General features: G+C 48.9%; 1 protein-coding gene across 1 annotated transcript in view; it reads left to right on the forward strand.

The window, feature by feature from the left end:
• The first annotated feature begins 11,344 nt into the window (after positions 1-11,344).
• The window catches only part of CENPH (centromere protein H), a 32,953-nt gene continuing 24,998 nt past the window's right edge, over positions 11,345-19,299 (forward strand). The window contains exon 1 of the mRNA XM_069749730.1: positions 11,345-11,627. Within this exon, the coding sequence (XP_069605831.1) occupies positions 11,476-11,627 (152 nt within the window). The 5' untranslated portion in view covers positions 11,345-11,475. The remainder of the gene's footprint in view (positions 11,628-19,299) is intronic.

The following is a 19,299-nucleotide window of genomic DNA, read 5'->3' on the forward strand; positions in this document are numbered from 1 at the left end:
GGAATAGGGTTCTGCAAAGGCTGCAAGGGAAAACCACAACTCTTGGCAAACTCAAAATCCATTAAATTCAAGGCGGCGCCTGAATCCACAAACGCCATGACAGAAAATGATGACAATGAGCAGATCAAGGCTTTACCACGTTATTAGCCATAGGTAAGTGTTCACACTAGGCAGTCAGCTCAGGTACCCATCCGTTCTGAGATTACCTTGACGATTGGTGGATGGGCTCACAACTTTTGGCCAAATCTTGTGCTAAGAATCTCATGAAAGATCACTGGAACAAACAAGTCATTGGTGAACATGATGAAAAGATCCTGTTTAATATCTCAGCCTTTTCTTTGTCCTCTATAATTATCCTGTTATTATTGTCTTTTAAGGGACCAATACCATCTATTTTTTTCTTTTCAGAAATTATATATTTATAACATTTTTGGGGATTCATTTTAATGTTGCTGGCTATTTGTTTCTCTGTAGATAACTTTGCTAGCTTGATTTGTTTATTTCTCATTTTGATCTTTATACTCCTGAAATGCTTTTTCTGTATTTTTGGCCTTCAGGATTTTGAATGCCCCTTGTTTTTGACTTATTAAATTTTGTACTGTCTTATTTATCCGTAATGGTTTCTTTTTATTCCTGGACATTTTATTACCAGAGGGTATACGTTTTCTACAGGATTCTAGTAGTATTTCCTTAAACATGCCCCATTTATGGTCATTACCCCCAGTTACCATGACATATGCTGCTGAGGACTTTGCCACACACTTTAAAAATAAGATCGACCAGACAAGGCAAGTCTTTATTGTTCAACCACCACAACCCCTTTGTATACCAGACCAATGCCCAAACCCCATAACCTCCCTATCCAACATCACTGAAGGGGGGCTTAATTGTCTCCTCTCCAAATCGCACCTCACCACCTGTGCGCTCGACCCCATCCCATCCCACCTCCTCCCCAACCTCACCACCACACTTATCCCATCCCTAACCCACCTGTTCAACCTATCACTAACTTCTGGCACCTTCCCCTCTGCTTTCAAACATGCCACAATCACGCCTATCCTTAAAAAGCCAACCCTCGATCCAACTGCTATGTCCAGCTATTGCCCAATATTGCTGCTCCCATTCGCTTCCAAACTCCTGGAGCAGCACGTCCATGCTGAACTCTCCTCCCACCTCTCATCTAACTTGTTGTTCGACAATCTACAATCTGGTTTCCGCCCCCATCACTCAACTGAGACTGCCCTGACCAAAATCACTAATGACCTACTTACCGCCAAAGCTACTGGACAATACTCTGTACTTCTCCTTCTAGACCTGTCCTCTGCTTTCGACACAGTTGACCACTGCCTCCTACTACAGATCCTCTCCTCCTTTGGCATCAAAGATCTCGCCCTATCCTGGATCGCCTCGTACCTTTCCAACCGCACATTCAGCGTCTCCCACTCCCATACTACCTCCTTATCCCACCCTCTCTCTGTTGGAGTCCCCCAAGGCTCTGTTCTAGGACCCCTACTCTTCTCAATCTATACACTTGGCTTGGGACAACTCATGAAGTCCCATGGATTCCAGTACCACCTCTATGCTGATGACACTCAGATCTACCTCTCTGGCCCAGACGTCACCGCTCTCCTGTCCAGAATCCCAGAGTGCCTATAAGCCATATCCTCCTCCTTCTTCTCCTCTCACTTCCTCAAACTCAATGTGGACAAATCTGAACTCATCATCTTTCCTCCATCCCACAAATCTTCCTTACCTGACCTATCTATCGCAGTCAATGACATCATGCTTTCCCCCGTACCCGAAGTCCGCTGCCTCGGAGTAACCTTCGACTCTGCCCTGTCCTTCAAACCACACATCCAAGCTCTTTCCACCTCCTGTCGCCTCCAGCTCAAAAATATCTCCAGGATCCGTCCTTTCCTCAACCCCCAATCTACTAAAATGCTTGTGCATGCCCTCATCATCTCCCGCCTTGACTACTGCAACATCCTTTTCTGTGGCCTCCCTGCTAACACCCTTGTACCTCTCCAGTCCATCCTTAACTCTGCTGCCCGACTAATCCATCTCTCTCCTCGCTACTCCTCCGCTTCCCCCCTCTGTAAATCTCTTCACTGGCTCCCATTCCCTCAGCGTATCCAGTTCAAATGACTAATACTGACCTACAAAGCCATCCATAACCTGTCTCCTCCATATATCTCTGAACTAATCTCCCGATATCTTCCCTCACGCAATCTCCGGTCCTCCCAAGACCTCCTTCTCTCCTCCACACTTATTCGCTCCTCATCCAATCGCCTCCAAGACGTCTCCCGTATATCCCCCATCCTCTGGAACTCTCTGCCCCAACAACTATCAACGACAGTCGGATCCTTCAGACAGAACCTGAAAACTCATCTCTTCAGGAAAGCCTACAGCCTGACACCGCTGTCGCCTCATCACTATCGAAGCTACCGCCTCACCAACACCGGATCTCCTGCAACCCCCAACCTACTGTCTCCTTCCCCATAATCCTGTAGAATGTAAGCCCGCAAGGGCAGGGTCCTCGCCCCTCTGTATCAGTCCGTCATTGTTAGTTTACTGTATGTGATATCTGTAACTTGTATGTAACCCCTTCTCATGTACAGCACCATGGAATCAATGGTGCTATATAAATAAATAAATAATAATAATAATAATAACATATTCCCAGTCTATTTGATTAAGCTCTACCCTTAATTTGTTGAAATCATCTTTCCTTAAGTTCCAGGTTTTTGCATTTCCCATTTTGAATGTTTGATTAAAAATTACATTGAAACTTACTATATTATGATTGCTGCTTCCCACATGCTCCTGACCTGTAAATCTGAAATTGTATCTGGTCTATTTGACAGAACCAGATCCAGCAAGTTACCTCCCCTGGTTGGTTCATCTACCAGCTGAGAGAGGTAATTGTCCTGAATAGGGTTGAGCGAAACGGGTCGAAATTGTTCAAAAGTCGCCGACTTTTGGCAAGGTCGGGTTTCATGAAACCCGACCCGACCCCAGTGAGGGGTCGGCCATGAAGTCGGCGATCTTTTGAATCTGGAATCGGAATTCCGATCCCGATTCCCGATATGTTTAAGATATCGGGAATTGGTATCGGAATTCAGATTAAAGTGTAAAATATAGAATTAAAATAAAAAATATTGCAATACTTACCCTCTGACGCGCCCTGGTACTAACCGGCAGCCTTCCTCCTTCGAATCCGCGCTTCTAGGACCTTGCCGTGACGTCGCGGTGACGTCGCGGCTTGTGATTGGCCGCGCGGCCGCCCATGTGACCGCTCGCGCGGCCAATCACAAGCCGCGACGTCACCCGCGATGTCACCGAAGGTCCTGGAAGGGCTGATTCTTAGGAAGGAAGGCTGTCGGAAGGAAGCAGGGCGCTTCCGAGGGTGAGTATATACCTATTAGGAATATACTCACCCTCGGAAGCGCCCTGCTTCCTTCCGACAGCCTTCCTTCCTAAGAATCAGCCCTTCCAGTACCTTCGGTGACGTCGCGGGTGACGTCGCGGCTTGTGATTGGCCGCGCGAGCGGTCACATGGGCGGCCGCGCGGCCAATCACAAGCCGCGACGTCACCCGCGACGTCACCGAAGGTCCTGGAAGGCTGATTCTAAGGAAGGAAGGTTCCCGGTTAGTACCAGGGCGCGTCAGAGGGTAAGTATAAGGATATTTTTTATTTTAATTCTATATTTTACACTTAAATATGGATCCCAGGGCCTGAAGGAGAGTTTCCGCTCCTTCAGACCCTGGGAACCATGGAAACCCAATGCACTGCATTGGGTTTCGAGTTTCGGCCGACCCCGACCCCGACTTTTTTATAGGATCGGCCGATTTCACTCGACCCGACTTTTCCAAAAGTCGGGTTTCGTGAAACCCGACCCGATCCTATAAAAGTGAAGGTTGCTCAACCCTAGTCCTGAACTGTTGATAAGTACTTGCAGCTTTTAGCACAACCAGAAGATCGAATGTCCCATTGAATGTATGCATAAATAAAATCGCCTATAATAAGAAGCCTATTATTATTTGCTGTCTTTTTAATTTGTTGCAGCATTTCATCCTTTACCTGTTCAGCTAGGGTGATCAATGGGGATTAAATGGGGATAAAAAGATATCAGCAGAAAAAAACAATAGTTAGTATGTCAAGCAGCAAACTATGCTCTTATGTTAAACTATGATACTGTATTTAAAGGGAACCTGTCACCACTTTTTTGCTCTATCAGCTAAAAATATAATTTAATTGATTGTCAGGTATGCATTCCACATCTACATTTGAAAACCCCCGACACCCCATGCATCACCCATAAAAAAACATTTTTATTTGTCCCGCGCTTTATGTTAATCTGTTCAGTCCGGTTCGATGGGCGTTGCCTCTGTTCCCTCACTCTACCCCTCCTCGGTTTGCTATATACGCAATTGGGCAAAGCATACTGCGCACACACGAGGTCACATTGCAATGCGCACGCACATAATCTGTACGCGCTTTGCGAGATTCACGCCAAAGAATGCGTACAGCAAACCGAGGAGTGGTGGAGTGTTAAAAATAAAGTTTCGGGTCACCTCCCGCCTCCCGTGCGCCTGCCCGCTTGCAGAGAAATACTCACCCAGCTCCCGCAATGCCTCCTCTCAGTGTCGGCAGCCTGTGTTGTGTGAGCGGTCACGTGGTACCGCTCATTACAGTGATGAATATTATGCGGCTCCACCCCAATGGGAGGTTGAGCCGCTTATTCATCACTGTAATGAGCGGTACCACGTGACGCTCACACAGGACAAGCTGCGGCACTGAGAGGAGGCATCGCGGGAGCTGGGTGAGTATTTCTCTGCTAGGGGGAGTGCGCGCGGGGGGTGGGGAGGGAGGCATTAGATGACCCTCCAACTTTATTTTTAACAAAAGTTATTCATCCCTTCTCTCCTGCAAGCGCTGTTTTCAGCCGAGCAGGACAGAAGGGATGAATGGCGGCTTCAGCACCACACACAGGGGACAGCACTTACTGTAGCGCTGTTCCGTGTGGTCCTCAGGCGGCACACGGACAGCATTCATCTGCGGTACGTGTTTACACAGACCCATTGACTTTAATGGGTCCGTATGATCCGTGCGCTCCCACGAACACTGACATGTCTCTGTAAGAGGGTGGTGCTGTTATGGACAGTAAGGAACAGGCTGTCACTTTAAGAGGCTGCACCCCCTTCTCTGACGTGATGGAATGTTCTGCTTCTCCCCTGCAATAATCGTTGTAATGAGCTAGTCTGTGCAGAGTGTAGGTGTGGAGCTGGAGCAGCGTGTGTGAGCTGAGGCTGCTGCAGAGAGCACTTTTTGTGCTGATAGCTGAAAGAGAGAAGAACTGTGTCCTGTTATAGCTGCAAGAGAGCCACGAAGATACAGAGAAAGGGATTTACAGTTTCCAGGAGCATCCCTAGGATCCAGAAGCAAGGAGAAGACCACGTTTCACAGAGCTGACAGAAAGCCGTGCGCACCACCATATTAGACTGCTGGGGCTCCCCTGGGACTGGACCTGATTTTCCAACATCACCGTGAATCTGTTCCTGTTTGGTGCACCTGTTAGGGCCTAGTGTAGGCTTCAATAGTCAGTACACGGGAGCCGTGTGGCCTGCTTAGTAAAGGCCAGGGAGGTTATACGTAGAGTAGCATCATCACTTGTTTATTGTTTACATTTGCTTGTTAGACATATTTTGAGTCTGAAATAGCTGGAGCACCGTGCTATTTTATGGAACAGATAAAGTTTATTACTCTTGTAAATTCTCTGTTGCCATTGTATACCCCTGTTTGCATCTTCCTCATTCCCTTCCTTCCTTGCCTTCCAATAAATATACCCTTTGTTGTTTGCACCTCATCTTGTGTACAGTAGTCTTCCTGCACCGTGGTGGTCCCCCGAACATCGCTTCAAGTGGCGCTGCGAGCAGGGTACTGTCACCAAGATGGAGGCAGCAGACAGCAATGGCGGGAATGCTAATGTTAATGGAGATGATGTGGACATTGGTGGAACCCCTGCAAGGACACTCCCTATGGGCACCATATTTAGTGTGCTACCAAAGTTTGACGGCAAGAATATGCCACTGTCCGACTGGGTGTCCCGGCTGCAAAGCACCCTGAAGATTTATAACATCAGCCCAGACTTTGAAGTGAACATTGCGTTAACTGCCCTAGAGGGAGAAGCCCGTAGAAACGTCTTCCTACAACCAAAATTCACCCGCAGTACCCTGAAGGAGCTAGTGAAGTTCCTGGAAGAGATCTATGGCGAGATTGCTAGCGCCGGACACCTTCACGCCAAATTTTTCTCTAGGCTGCAGCGGGAAGAAGAAATTACTCAGTATGCAACAGCACTGCAAGAAGTGTTAGCAGAGGTGCAGAGAAAGGAGGTGGATAGATTTGGCGGCATGGGCTCTAAAGACCGGATACTCCGGGAGCAATTCATTCTGGGACTGCACAGCACATCCTTGAGGTGAGCACTGTCAGAACGGGTCCGGGCAGATCCGGCTCTTACGTTTCATCAAATCCTGGTGGAAACAGTGGCCCAAAGTAAAGAAGAGAGCTATGCGTCTGGGGTGATGCGTGTCCAGGGCGCCAATACCAGAGGGTACCCAAACCATCAGGAGGTGCTGGTCCAGGTGGTGCAAGACTTGCAGCGGTCCCTTGTCAACGTGCAAGAGAAACTGACCCAGATGGAGCGAAGAGTGGGGGAACTACAACAGTCTGACCCACCGTACTCATGCAACCATACTTCAGCCCGACCGAGGTCACCTTGCCACAAGGGACAGATCTGGCCCTGGTGTACCTACATAAGGGTGAAATGGTGAGTCAGAAGATGTCTTTATCACCGAAAGAAGGTGTGGGGTGGACCCTAGCAGTTGCTGTGGCGGACGAAGAGACGCCGTCCCCGGAGTGGACGGGTCATCCTTGATCAAATGGAAGTGGATGTGAAGGCTCTGGGCCCTGAGCATGTACAAGCAATAGAAACTATGCTGTGGGAAAATCAGGCCGCATTCGCCCGTCACGCCAAAGATTTTGGCTGTACTGAAGCCATCACACATGAGATACCGACTGGGGAAGCTCGTCCAATTCGAGAACGATACCGGCAGATCCCGCCCAAGATGTATCAAGAGGTGAAAACATTACTGAGGCAGATGCTGGATTCGGGATCAGTGCAGAGTAGTCAGAGCCCTTGGCCTTGGTCCTCGTCAAGAAAAAGGATGGGACCATCCGGTTCTGTGTAGATTACAGGAAACTCAATGCCTGCACTGTTCGAGACTCGTATCCGTTGCCCCGCATCAAGGAATCCTTGACAGCATTGGGGAAAGCCACGTACTTCTCCACCCTGGACCTAGCAAGTGGATACTGGCAAGTAGCCGTGGCAGAGAAAACTGCCTTCATCCTCCCTATGGGGCTGTTTGAGTTTAACCGGATGCCCTTCGGGCTCTCCAATGCTCTAGGCACATTTCAGAGGCTGATGGAAAAGTGTTTGGGAGACTTAAATTTTGAGGCTACCCTAATATATCTGGATGCCATCATTGTGTTTTTGGCCTCATTCGAAGAACACTTTGCCCGGCTTGGACAGGTACTTGGAAGACTGCGGGCTCATAACCTGAAGGTGAAGCCAAAGAAGTGCCACCTCTTCAAGAGAGAGATCGAGTACCTGGGCCAAATAGTTTCACAAGATGGAGTTCTACCCTCGCCAGAAAAAGTGGCTGCTATCCAGAAGTGACCAGTCCCTCGAACAGTGAGAGAACTCCAGGCCTTCCTGGGACTTGCTGGGTACTACCGCCGTTTGTTAACGACTTCGCGAAGGTGGTGGGTCCTCTCAATGAGTTGCTGAGGGGGACCGCTGGAGTGCCGAAGACCCAGTGCATTCCCTGGGCACAGGGACAAGACGAGGCCTTCCAGGCTATAAAGAATGCCCTTACTTCAGCCCCGATTTTGACCTACACAGACTTCGATCAACCGTTCCTGTTGTACACAGATGGTAGCCTTCATGGACTCAGTGCAGTACTTTCTCAGATACAGGATGGACATGAGAGAGTCATCGGGTATGCCAGCAGGTCCCTGCGAGACAGCAAAAGAAACCCTCACAATTACAGCTCCTTCCAGTTAGAACTCCTGGCCCTGGTGTGGGCCATGACAGAAAAGTTTGCAGGCTTCCTGACAGGTACCAAGATTCAAGTTCGAACAGACAATAATCCCTTTGCCCACCTTGAGAATGCTAAATTGGGGGCCTTAGAACAACGGTGGGTGGCTCGCCTAGCCAAGTTCGACTTTAACATCCGTTATCGCTCTGCTACCAAAAACGCAAATGCTGATGGGCTGTCAAGAGTGACTGTGGAGACTCCAGTGGGGGATCTTGATGAGCAACTCGAAGAGGAGGAAACCCCAGACTTTCGCAAGTTTCGCAAGTTTAAGCCCCCAATGGTTGCAGCCCAGTCAAGAAGGGAGGCCTGCGCATTACCCCGGTCCCTGGGGAGAACCAATGAAGAATGGGGAAACGTTCAGGATGAAGACGGAGGGCTGAGACAGATGAAATGGTGGGTAACTCAAAAGTGGAAGCTTGGCAAACAAGAAAGAGATGATCTGGACTCTGGAATGAGGAGTGTGTTACATCAGTGGGATAGACTGGAGGTGCGAGAGTCAGTGCTATATCGTAAGAGGCAACAGCCAAAAGATATGGAAGTAAGGTGGCAAGTTGTCATCCCAGGAAGAATGGCTCAAGAAGTAGCTAAAGAAGCCCACGAATTTGGAGCGCACTTCGGCCCCACAAAGACCTTCCAATGGTTACAGCGGTATGTGTATTGCCCCCGATTGGAGTTGGTGGTGGAAGAGGTTTGCCGGCAATGTCAAGTATGTGACCTCATTAAGAGTACCGAACAGAGTGCACCCATCCAGACCATATAAACTAAGGAACCGCTAGAAGTCTTGATGATCGACTATCTCCTCGTGGGACACTCGGCCCGGGGGCTGCAATACTGTTTGGTGATGACCGATCATTTCTCTAAGTTCGCAGTAATCACTCCGACTAGAGATCAGACTGCGGAATCGGCAGCGCGAGCCATCTGTCAAGACTTCATCCGGGTGTATGGGTGCCCAAAGCGCATCCACTCCGACCAAGACGCACGTTTCCAAGGCAAGGTGATGGAAGAATTGTATCGTATGTATGGCATCGAGCGGTCCCGGACCACCCCTTACCACCCTCAAGGCAACGGAGCTTGTAAACGCTTCAACCGAATCTTACTTCAAATGCTGAGAATGTTGGAGGAGGATAAGAAGGCGTGTTGGCCAGACTATCTGCCGGAATTGGTCTGGACCTACAACAATCGGGCCCACTCCACCACGGGTTATACCCCTGATCTACTGTTGTTTGGAAGAGCTGGACGAGAGATCATTGAGCTGAATTTGGAACAGCCAGAGGAGCTGATGGAGCGAACTGTCAACTCGTGGGTGAAAGAGCATCGACAACGATTGCAAACGATACGGCAGTTGGCGGGTCAACAGCTGCAAGAAAAAGAACATACGGGCCGCAAACCGACTCAAGAGTTACCGCTCCAACCTGGAGACCGAGTATTAGTCAGAGAGAAACGCTCCAAGGGAAAACTAAGTGAGAGATGGGAAGTACAGCCGTACAAAGTTATCGAGCGAGTGTATGCTAATTGCCCAGTCTACAAGGTACAGATTGAGACTGGCCTTGAGTACTTCACAGAAATATGCTGCGGCCTTGCTAGTCTGAGGTCTGTTCTACGCCATTGTCACCAGAAGGCGCTACTCCACTTCCTGAATCTGTCATGCCTGATGGTGAAATTGATGATGAGTGGTGGACCGTCCCTGACACAGTAGGGGGTCCTCAGCCGCACAGAGACGGTAATCCCATGGATGTACCAGTGCCGTCACGTGAGGACGAGACCAGACAAGAGCTCACAATGGCTCCTGCAGCAAGTGTTCCTCTGGAAGATAGTCAAGCCTTGCCTGACAGCCAAGAGCTTCGGAGATCCCAGAGGTCTAATGCAGGGGTTCCACCAGTCCGATATGTAGAACAGTGTGCTCTGTCTGTTTTTACACCTTTGTTGCCTCCTCTATAGGTGCTGTTTCCGCATTGCACGTTCCTCCATTACACTTTGACCCTGATGCTGTGATGACTGAGGACGACCATCATTAAGAAGGGAGGGATGTAAGAGGGTGGTGCTGTTATGGACAGTAAGGAACAAGCTGTCACTTTAAGCGACTGCACCCCCTTGTCTGGCGTGATGGAATGTTCTGCTTCTCCCCTGCAATAATCGTTGTAATGAGCTAGTCTGTGCAGAGTGCAGGTGTGGAGCTGGAGCAGCGTGTGTGAGGTGAGGCTGCTGCAGAGGACTTTTTGTGCTGATAGCTGAAAGAGAGAACTGTGTCCTGTTATAGCTGCAAGAGAGCCACGAAGATACAGAGAAAGGGATTTACAGTTTCCAGGAGCATCCCTAGGATCCAGAAGCAAGAAGACCACGTTTCACAGAGCTGACAGAAAGCCGTGCGCACCACCATATTAGACTGCTGGGGCCCCCCTGGGACTGGACCTGATTCTCCAACATCACCGTGAGTCTGTTCCTGTTTGGTGCACCTGTTAGGGCCTAGTGTAGGCTTCAATAGTCAGTACACGGGAGCTGTGTGGCCTACTTAGTACAGGCCAGGGAGGTTATATGTAGAGTAGCATCATCACTTGTTTATTGTTTATATTTGCTTGTTAGACATATTTTGAGTCTGTTATAGCTGGAGCACCGTGCTATTTTACGGAAAAGATAAAGTTTATTACTCTTGTAAATTGTCTGTTGCCATTGTATACCCATTTGCATCTTCCTCATTCCCTTCCTTCCAATAAATCTACCCTTTGTTGTTTGCACCTCATCTTGTGTACAGTAGTCTTCCTGCACGGTGGTGGCCCCCCGGCCATCGCTTCATCTCCGTGGACACACGGTCCGTGAAAACACGCTGACATGTGCAGAGACACATTTATTTTACTGTGTCTACGTGAGTCAGTGTCTCCGATACGTGAGGAAACTGTCACCTCACGTACTGGAGCCACTGACCTGTGAAAGCGGCCTCACTCACTGCTGCAGACACTTTTCATACATTACAAGGAGGTGGACCCCACTGTATACACAAATCTATCCCAAATCTTTATAAAGTCTGCAAATTCACCCATGGACCTAGCCAACTATACACAGCCTGTGGACACCGCACCCCTTCCCTCACAGGTGGAGCGGCAGCAGCGGTCTCATCGTCTGCAGCCTGTCTTGTCTTCACTGCCTCCTCCACGTGCTCTGCTGCGCTCCCGCCTTCTCGGCCAGAAATCATAACAAGCGGATCACGTGACCGGCCAGACACGTGACCGGCACCAGCCTCAGGCGCCCAGTGACAGTTCGGAGGCCGCACTTCGCTCTCGGCGGGAATTGTTTTGAAAGTCCCCGGATCTCAGGAGCGGCGGCATGGCGCGGGCACAGGCTGTCGAGGAGCAGCGGGCAGACATGGCGGGGGACCTGTTAGTGTCGCTGGAGCAGCAGAGTGTGGAGCTCGGGAGACTGGCGCTGAGCAGAGCTCACAAGCCGGAGCCCGCGGTCAGCACACTGCTCCTGCTGAAGTAAGTGTCCGGAGAACTACAAGTCCCAGCTGTTCTGTCAGTGCCAGCACAGGACCCGGAGAAGGCTGTGTGCACACTCGGCGTCTGTGTGATTCCTCCTGGAGGGTGACCTAGATGTGAGCCCCTGATGGAGGCGGGAGCATTGCCCGGGGACATGATGGGAAATAGTGGGGTCTCCTGCTGTCATGTCATGATGTTAAAGGGGTCGTCCAGTTCTATCCTCGGGGTGGGTGATCAGTATGGGTCCTGGTGGCGCCCCCACTGAGCAGCAGGTAGTACAGGTAGCTGCAGGGCGTAGACGCGGTGCGGATCCGCATGTAGCGGTGCAGTGCGGTTCTGCTCAGTGGTCGCATCCGGCGCTGATCGCTGCCTCTGGGGTCACCAGTGTCATAGAATTGGAAAACCCCTTTAACTAAGCTGTGCTGCTCCAGTTAGGCTATGTGCGGATTTGCTTGTAGAAATTTCCGGGCGTTTTCTGCATCTCTTGGCAGCAAACACTGTGAAAATTCTTCGCTTTTTTTATGCGGATTTGTATGAGGATTTGTTAGCTACATATAGATATACTATTTAAAAAGAAAAAAAAAAGTGATATAATTTCCTTGTTCATCTCTGTTGTTGTGCTTCAACCAAGATGGGCAGTGGGTATTATTCTATATTCTCCGCACATTCACTCTTCTTCCTTCTGACATCATTTCCTTTGACAAATCTGCTGCATTGTTGGCACCAAATCCGCAGTAAATCTGCAGCAAATCCACAAACCTTTTCTGCGTTTTTGCTGCAGATTTGAGTGAGTCAATGGGTGGAAAATGCTGCAGAGCCATGAAAAGAATTGACATGCTGCAGAAAATCAAATGCTGCGAATAAGGGTATGTGCACACGTTGCGGATTTCCTGCGGAAGTGATTTACAGTACAATGTAAATCAATTGGAAAAAATGGTGTGCTAATGGTGCGGAAAATTCCGCATGGGAAACGCAGCAGATTCAAAAAAGGACCATGTCACTTCTCTTTGAGGATCTGCAGCGTTTCTGCACCCATTGACTTTCATTGTGTCAGGCCAATCTGCAGCAAACCCACAGATGTAAAAAAGAGCTGCGGATGTGCCTGCGAGAAACGCTGCAGATCGGGAGGGGGAAGAGTGTGCGCGGAGAAAATGTGCGGGTGTTTGTATGCACCTGTGGGTGTGTGTAGGCAGGCATCGTCCGATGGGACTACTAGTCCCATTCGGCTATGCCTGCTACAGTGACAGCTAGCCAGGTGATGGGACACTATAGTCCTATCATCCGGCTACTGTGTTCAAGTGTGAAAAAAAACAAAGCAAAACGCACACATATAGACATACAGTACATACAACACACAGTACTTACTCACCACACAGCTAATCCCCGAGACCATCAATCACCTGTAAGAAATATAAAAATAATAAACCAACAATATACTCCCTGATACGCAGTAATCCGTGTAATAAAAAGTGTCCCGTGGTGAGCTGTTACATAGGCAGATGCGACCGCTTTCCAGGGGCTCTGGTGATACAATGATGGAAGGTATCCTTCCGCACTGTATCCCTCCGCCGCTGTGAGTACAGTATAATTCATACTGTCACTTGCGGCACAGCTGCGTGGGAAAATTCTCACGCAGCAGTGCCGTAAAGTGAGAGCAATGAACTCATTGAACCCTCAGTGATAACACTGCAGGAGCCATTGTCTCCTGTCAGTGTGTCACTGGACGCCTATAGAGCTGTCACATCACCTGATGTGACAGCTCCATAGGGGAGATCGTCGTGGGACACTCGTTATTAATTGGACTGCGTCGGACCAGGGAGTATACGGTTGTTTTTTTATTTTTTTGCAGGTGATTGATGGCTTCGTGAAATTAGGTGTGGTTGTAAGTATGGTGAAATTAATGGGAATCTGTCACCCCAAAAATTGTATATGAGCTAAGGCCACCGGCATCAAGGGCTTATCTACAGCATTCTGTAATGCTGTAGATAAGCCCCCGATGTAACCTGAAAGGGAAGAAAAACAGGTTATATTATACTCACCCAGGGGCGGTCCCAGCTCGCTTTGGGTCCAATGGGTGTCGTGGTCCAGCACCTCCTATCTTCATACGATGATTTCCTCTTCTTGTCTTCCTGCCGTGGCTCCGGCGCAGGTGTACTTTATCTGTCCTGTTGAGGGCAGAGCAAAGTACTGCAGTGGGCAGGCGCTGGGCCTCTCTGACCTTTCCTGGCACCTGTGCCCTCAATAGGGCAGACAAAGTACACCTGTGCCGGAGCCGCAGCAGGAAGAGGATGTCATACTATGAAGATGGGAGGCATCGGACCGGTCTGCACCGGGACCGCCCATCGGACCCGAACAGGACCGGGACCGCCCCTGGGTGAGTATAATATAACCTGTTTTTCTTACCTTTCAGGATACATCTGGGGCTTATCTACAGCATTACAGAATGCATTACAGAATGCTGTAGATAAGCCCCTGATGCCGGCGGCCTTAGGTCATATACGATTTTTGGGGTGACAGATTCCCTTTAAGAATATTAAAATACTTTCTCTAGTCACCTTCCACGACGGCATATGGAGGTTGTCTCTTTGCCCTAATGGGGAACAGGAAACACAGAGAGGTTTAAAAGGACCTCCCACCTCCCACCTGCCAGTGTCTTTCCTGTTCCCCATGGGACAGGGAGAGGTCTCCAGGTGCTGTTGTGGCCGGCGACTGCGGTACCTTTGTGCAGGCTCTGCCTGTTATAGCCGGGCAGCTGATGGTCGCGCTCCGCTTCCTCCCGTCGTCCTGCTATGCAGGTGCCTCAGGGACCCCCTCCCGGCCTTCCCGCGCCCCCACGAGGGCAAAGCAGGCCTGGGATCCCTCGCCGGGCTCCTCCATGAGCTGCTCAGCGTTCTCCCCCTCCATTGCCGGCTCGGCGTTCCGGATGTGACGTCGGCGTTCTCGCGCGTCACTTCCGGTCCTTCGTTCTCCTGGAGGCCGCTTCTTCCGGGTTCGCCGGCCGGCGTGTCGGACTGATGGCGTCCCCTCACATGGATCCCGGAGGGGGAGGGGGAACTGTTGATTGCTGGAGGCAGGTGCGGACAGCGTTCTTATACCCTGCTGAACCACCACTGAGGTAAGACTATTTTTCCCAGTATGGATGGTTCCTTGTGCCCTGCATCTGCGGAGCCCAGCGCTACCCCTGCTACAGTAAGTGTTTTGCAGGGATAGGATCCGGGAGGTAGTACCTATAGGGGGTTTAATGTCCTCACTCCCCTCTCCCTTGTCATTTCAGGGAGAGAAGTCTGCCCCTAAAGCCGCTATTAAAAAGAAGTGCCCAGTCTGTTCTACTAAATTCCCTCTTAACTGGGACAAAAGACTCTGCCAGCCATGTACTGACAAGATTGTAAAAGCTGAGCAACCATCTCTGCTGGATGAAATTCGCTCCTTAGTAATACAGGAGGTGCAATCTTCGTTAGCAGCTTTTACTACTCCTCCACCTCCGCCACCACATTCCCCAGCTAAAAAGAGAAAAATTCAGGTGGTCGAATCGGACTCTGATTCAGACCTCTCTCATACTTCATCTGTGGGCTGGGAAGATCCTGTATCACCTAAAGCTGAGGTCAGGAAATACCTCTTTTCCTCAGATTATATTGAGGATTTCGTATCTGCTGTCCGTAATACTATGGGCCTAGAAGAGGAATATGAACCACAGTCCGTACAGGATCAGATGTTTGGTGGACTCAGATCGGAGAAGAGAGTGGGGTTCCCGGTGCACGCTAACATCGTTAGTATGATTAATCAGGAATGGGAACAGCCTGAGAAACGCCTCACTACCCCTGCAGAAATGAAGCATAGATTTCCTCTAGAGGGTGAAGTAATCAAATTGGACATTCCAAAGGTTGATGTGCAGGTGGCTAGAGTCGCCAAAAGAACAGCACTCCCTTTTGAGGATTCTTCACAATTAAAGGATCCTATGGACAGAAAGATTGAAAGTCTCCTAAAGAAATCTTGGGAAACTTCTACGTCTATCCTTAAGGCCAATGTCGCTTCCACTTGTGTTGCCAGGGCCCTCTCCTGCTGGTTGGAGAAATTAGAGTCTCATATATCTCAGGGTACCCCGAGAGGTGAGTTATTAGATTCACTTCCCATCCTGCATAGAGCCTCTGGGTTTCTGGCTGACGCTTCTCTAGAATCTGTTAGAGTGGCTGCCAGATCTCTCGTACTCTCCAACTCTGCTAGAAGAGCCCTCTGGCTTAAAATATGGAGCGGTGATATCACCTCAAAGGCCAAGTTGTGTGCTATACCCTTTAAGGGAGATTATGTTTTCGGTCCGGCCTTAGACGATATTCTTGACAAGGCTACTGACAAGAAAAAGGCACTCCCGGAGCAAAAACAACCGAGAAAACGGTTTTTTCGTGCCCCACAGTCTCAGCCCCCTCAAAGAGGGAAAGGCAAAACCGGCAGGTGGAGTTACGCAAAAGGTAGAGGGAAAAATATTTTTGTCCCCCAGCAGCAGCAGCAACAGTCCCAACAGGACAAGCAATGACTCCGACCCGGTAGGGGGGAGACTCTCGAAATATGTGGGTCAGTGGGAAAATATCACCAGTTCCCACTGGGTCCTCAATGTCATCAAGGAGGGCCTATTAATAGAGTTAATTTCTTCCCCCCCTCAGGGTCTAAAAATTACTACCCTGCCGACTTCAAGAGATCACAGTTTATTGACTCTAGGTCTCAGGGATCTTATGAAATCAAATGTGATCTCCCCAGTTCCACTTTTGGAACAGGGAAAAGGACATTATTCCCGGCTGTTCTTAGTACCCAAACCCTCAGGGGATGTAAGAATTATTATAAACCTAAAGGGTCTAAACCAACATGTGAAATATCGCAAGTTCAAGATGGAGTCTGTAAGATCTGCAATTCCTCTGATAGGACATCACTCCTTTATGGCAACCATCGACCTAAAGGATGCATATTTTCACATCCCTATCCACCCGAGACACAGAAAATACCTCAGGTTTGCGATACAGGGGAGTCATCGTGTGGAGCACTATCAGTTTGGAGTCCTTCCCTTCGGCATTTCCTCAGCACCAAGAGTATTCTCCAAAATCATGGCAGAAGCAGTGTCATTTATCCGGAGTCAAGGTGTCTGCATAGTGCCCTACCTGGACGATCTCCTGATAGTAGCCCCCACCGAGATGACCCTGATGTCCCATGTGTCAACCACTTTGGAGATATTGAAGTCTCTGGGTTGGATTCCAAATATGAAGAAATCACAGCTTCAACCCTCAAAAACCAGAAAGTTCTTGGGTGTGGTTCTGGACTCAGCAAAACAGATGTCCTTTCTCCCAGACGATCACAGGCTACCATTAGTAGCAAAAGTCAGAAGATTCAAGGAGACGAGATTTCCTACTCTTCGGGAGGGAATGTCTCTCTTAGGCTCCATGACAGCCTGCATACAATCAGTGGCTTGGGCTCAAGCTCACTCGAGAATTCTTCAAACCCACATTCTAGACAGATGGGATGGTCGTCCTGGCACTCTAATAAAAAGGATTCACACACCCGGTCGAGTGAAAGCATCCTTAACATGGTGGATGAATTCCACAAACCTCCTGAAAGGTGTAAGTTGGATTCAGCTTCCGCTAGTCACAATCAAGACAGATGCCAGCAGGAGGGGCTGGGGAGCCATAATAAATCATGTTCCTTACCAAGGTCTTTGGAACCAGTCAATCAGCAACAAATCGTCAAATTTCAGAGAACTCAAAGCTGTGGAAGAGGCCCTGTTGGCAGCAAGCCGTCAGATTTCTGGTCAACATGTCCAGATCTATTCAGACAATATGACCACGGTGGCTCATATCAAGCACCAGGGCAGTACAAAAATCCTCAGTCTGAAAAAGATCTCCGCTCGAATTTTTTATTGGGCCGAAAAACACTTGCTGTCCCTGACGGCAATTCACCTAAAAGGGACTGCAAATATTCAAGCAGATTACCTGAGTCGCCAGGACATTCATCCTGGCGAATGGAGCCTGGATCTTCAGACGTTCAATATGCTAGTTCAAAAGTGGGGTCTTCCAGAGGTCGACCTCTTTGCCTCTTACCAGAACACAAAAGTCAAAACCTTCTTTTCCTTGAACCCAAGAGGCAATCCCAGAGGTCTGGATGCCCTAGTCCAAGATTGGCACTTCCAGCTTGCCTACGCATTTCCGCCAATCCCAATCCTGGCGAAGGTTCTAAGGAAGATACGATCAGAAGGGACTCCGACTATCTTGATAGCTCCTTTTTGGCCCAAGAGAAGTTGGTTCAACTTGGTCATCCAACTACAAGTGGATGGACCGGTAATATTACCTCAAAAGAACAATCTCCTCTCTCAGGGTCCTATTCTCCACGCAGACCCTCAGAAATGGAACTTAGCAGCGTGGTTACTGAAGCCCACGTGTTGAAAGCAAAAGGTCTATCGGACCCCGTCATAGCTACTCTCCAAAAGTCGAGAAAGCCAGTAACCAACGCCATATACAACAAAATATGGAAAAAGTTTTCGTCTTTTTGTTTACCTAACCTTCCAGACCCTCTCAAGCCTAATATACCTAACATCTTAGATTTTTTACAAAAAGGCTTAGAAATGGGTCTTAGGCCCAGTACTCTCAAAGTCCAGGTCTCGGCACTTAGCTCCTTTTTTGATCAAGATCTAGCAGGTCATCGCTGGATCAAAAGATTCTTAACATCAGCAACTAGGATGAATCCTAGAAAACAGATAATAGTTCCCCCATGGGATCTTAATGTGGTGCTTCAAGGTCTTACAGGCCCGCCTTTTGAACCTTTGTCCTCCTGCTCTCTTCAAAATCTTGCCTATAAAACTGTGTTTTTGGTAGCCATAACTTCGGCTAGAAGAGTGGGTGAACTACAAGCCTTATCTATAAGAGAGCCGTATCTTCTAGTGAGAGATGACTCAATAGTACTTCGTCTAGATCCTTCTTTTCTTCCGAAGGTAGTCTCTGATTTTCATCGTTCCCAAGAGATTGTTCTACCAACCTTTTGCCATAATCCTGCAAATTCGGAAGAAAGAAGATTCAACACTCTGGACGTCCGACGTATTGTGCTGCAATACTTAGATCAGACCCGTGCTTTCAGAATCGATCATAACCTCTTTGTCCATCCCTCTGGGCAAAATAAGGGTAAAAAAGTAGCTAAAAGTACCATTGCTACATGGATCAAAAAGGCTATAACGGAAGCCTACCTTGCTCAAAACAAAATACCTCCAGTAGGGATCAAGGCCCATTCAACAAGATCTACGTCAGTCTCCTGGGCAGAAAGAGCAGGTGCATCCCCAGAGCAGATCTGCAGGGCAGCAACGTGGTCTTCACTTCATACTTTCTCTAAACATTACAGATTAGATGTATTGTCCAATAAGGACTTAGTCTTCGGCCGTAAAGTTCTGCAGGCCGTTGTCCCTCCCTAGTGCCAAATTAGTTGGTATTCCTCCATATGCCGTCGTGGAAGGTGACTAGAGAAAATAGAATTATTCTTACCGTTAATTCGGTTTCTAGGAACCTTCCACGACGGCACTAATTTCCCACCCGATACATATTCCTGGACTAGTTCTGGGATTCAGAAGGTAAACCGGTGCTATGGTTTCAGTTGTAAGTCACTGGCAGGTGGGAGGTCCTTTTAAACCTCTCTGTGTTTCCTGTTCCCC

The sequence above is a fragment of the Ranitomeya imitator genome, chromosome 1 (assembly GCF_032444005.1).
Source record: "Ranitomeya imitator isolate aRanImi1 chromosome 1, aRanImi1.pri, whole genome shotgun sequence".
NCBI classification, from domain to species: Eukaryota; Metazoa; Chordata; class Amphibia; order Anura; family Dendrobatidae; genus Ranitomeya; species Ranitomeya imitator.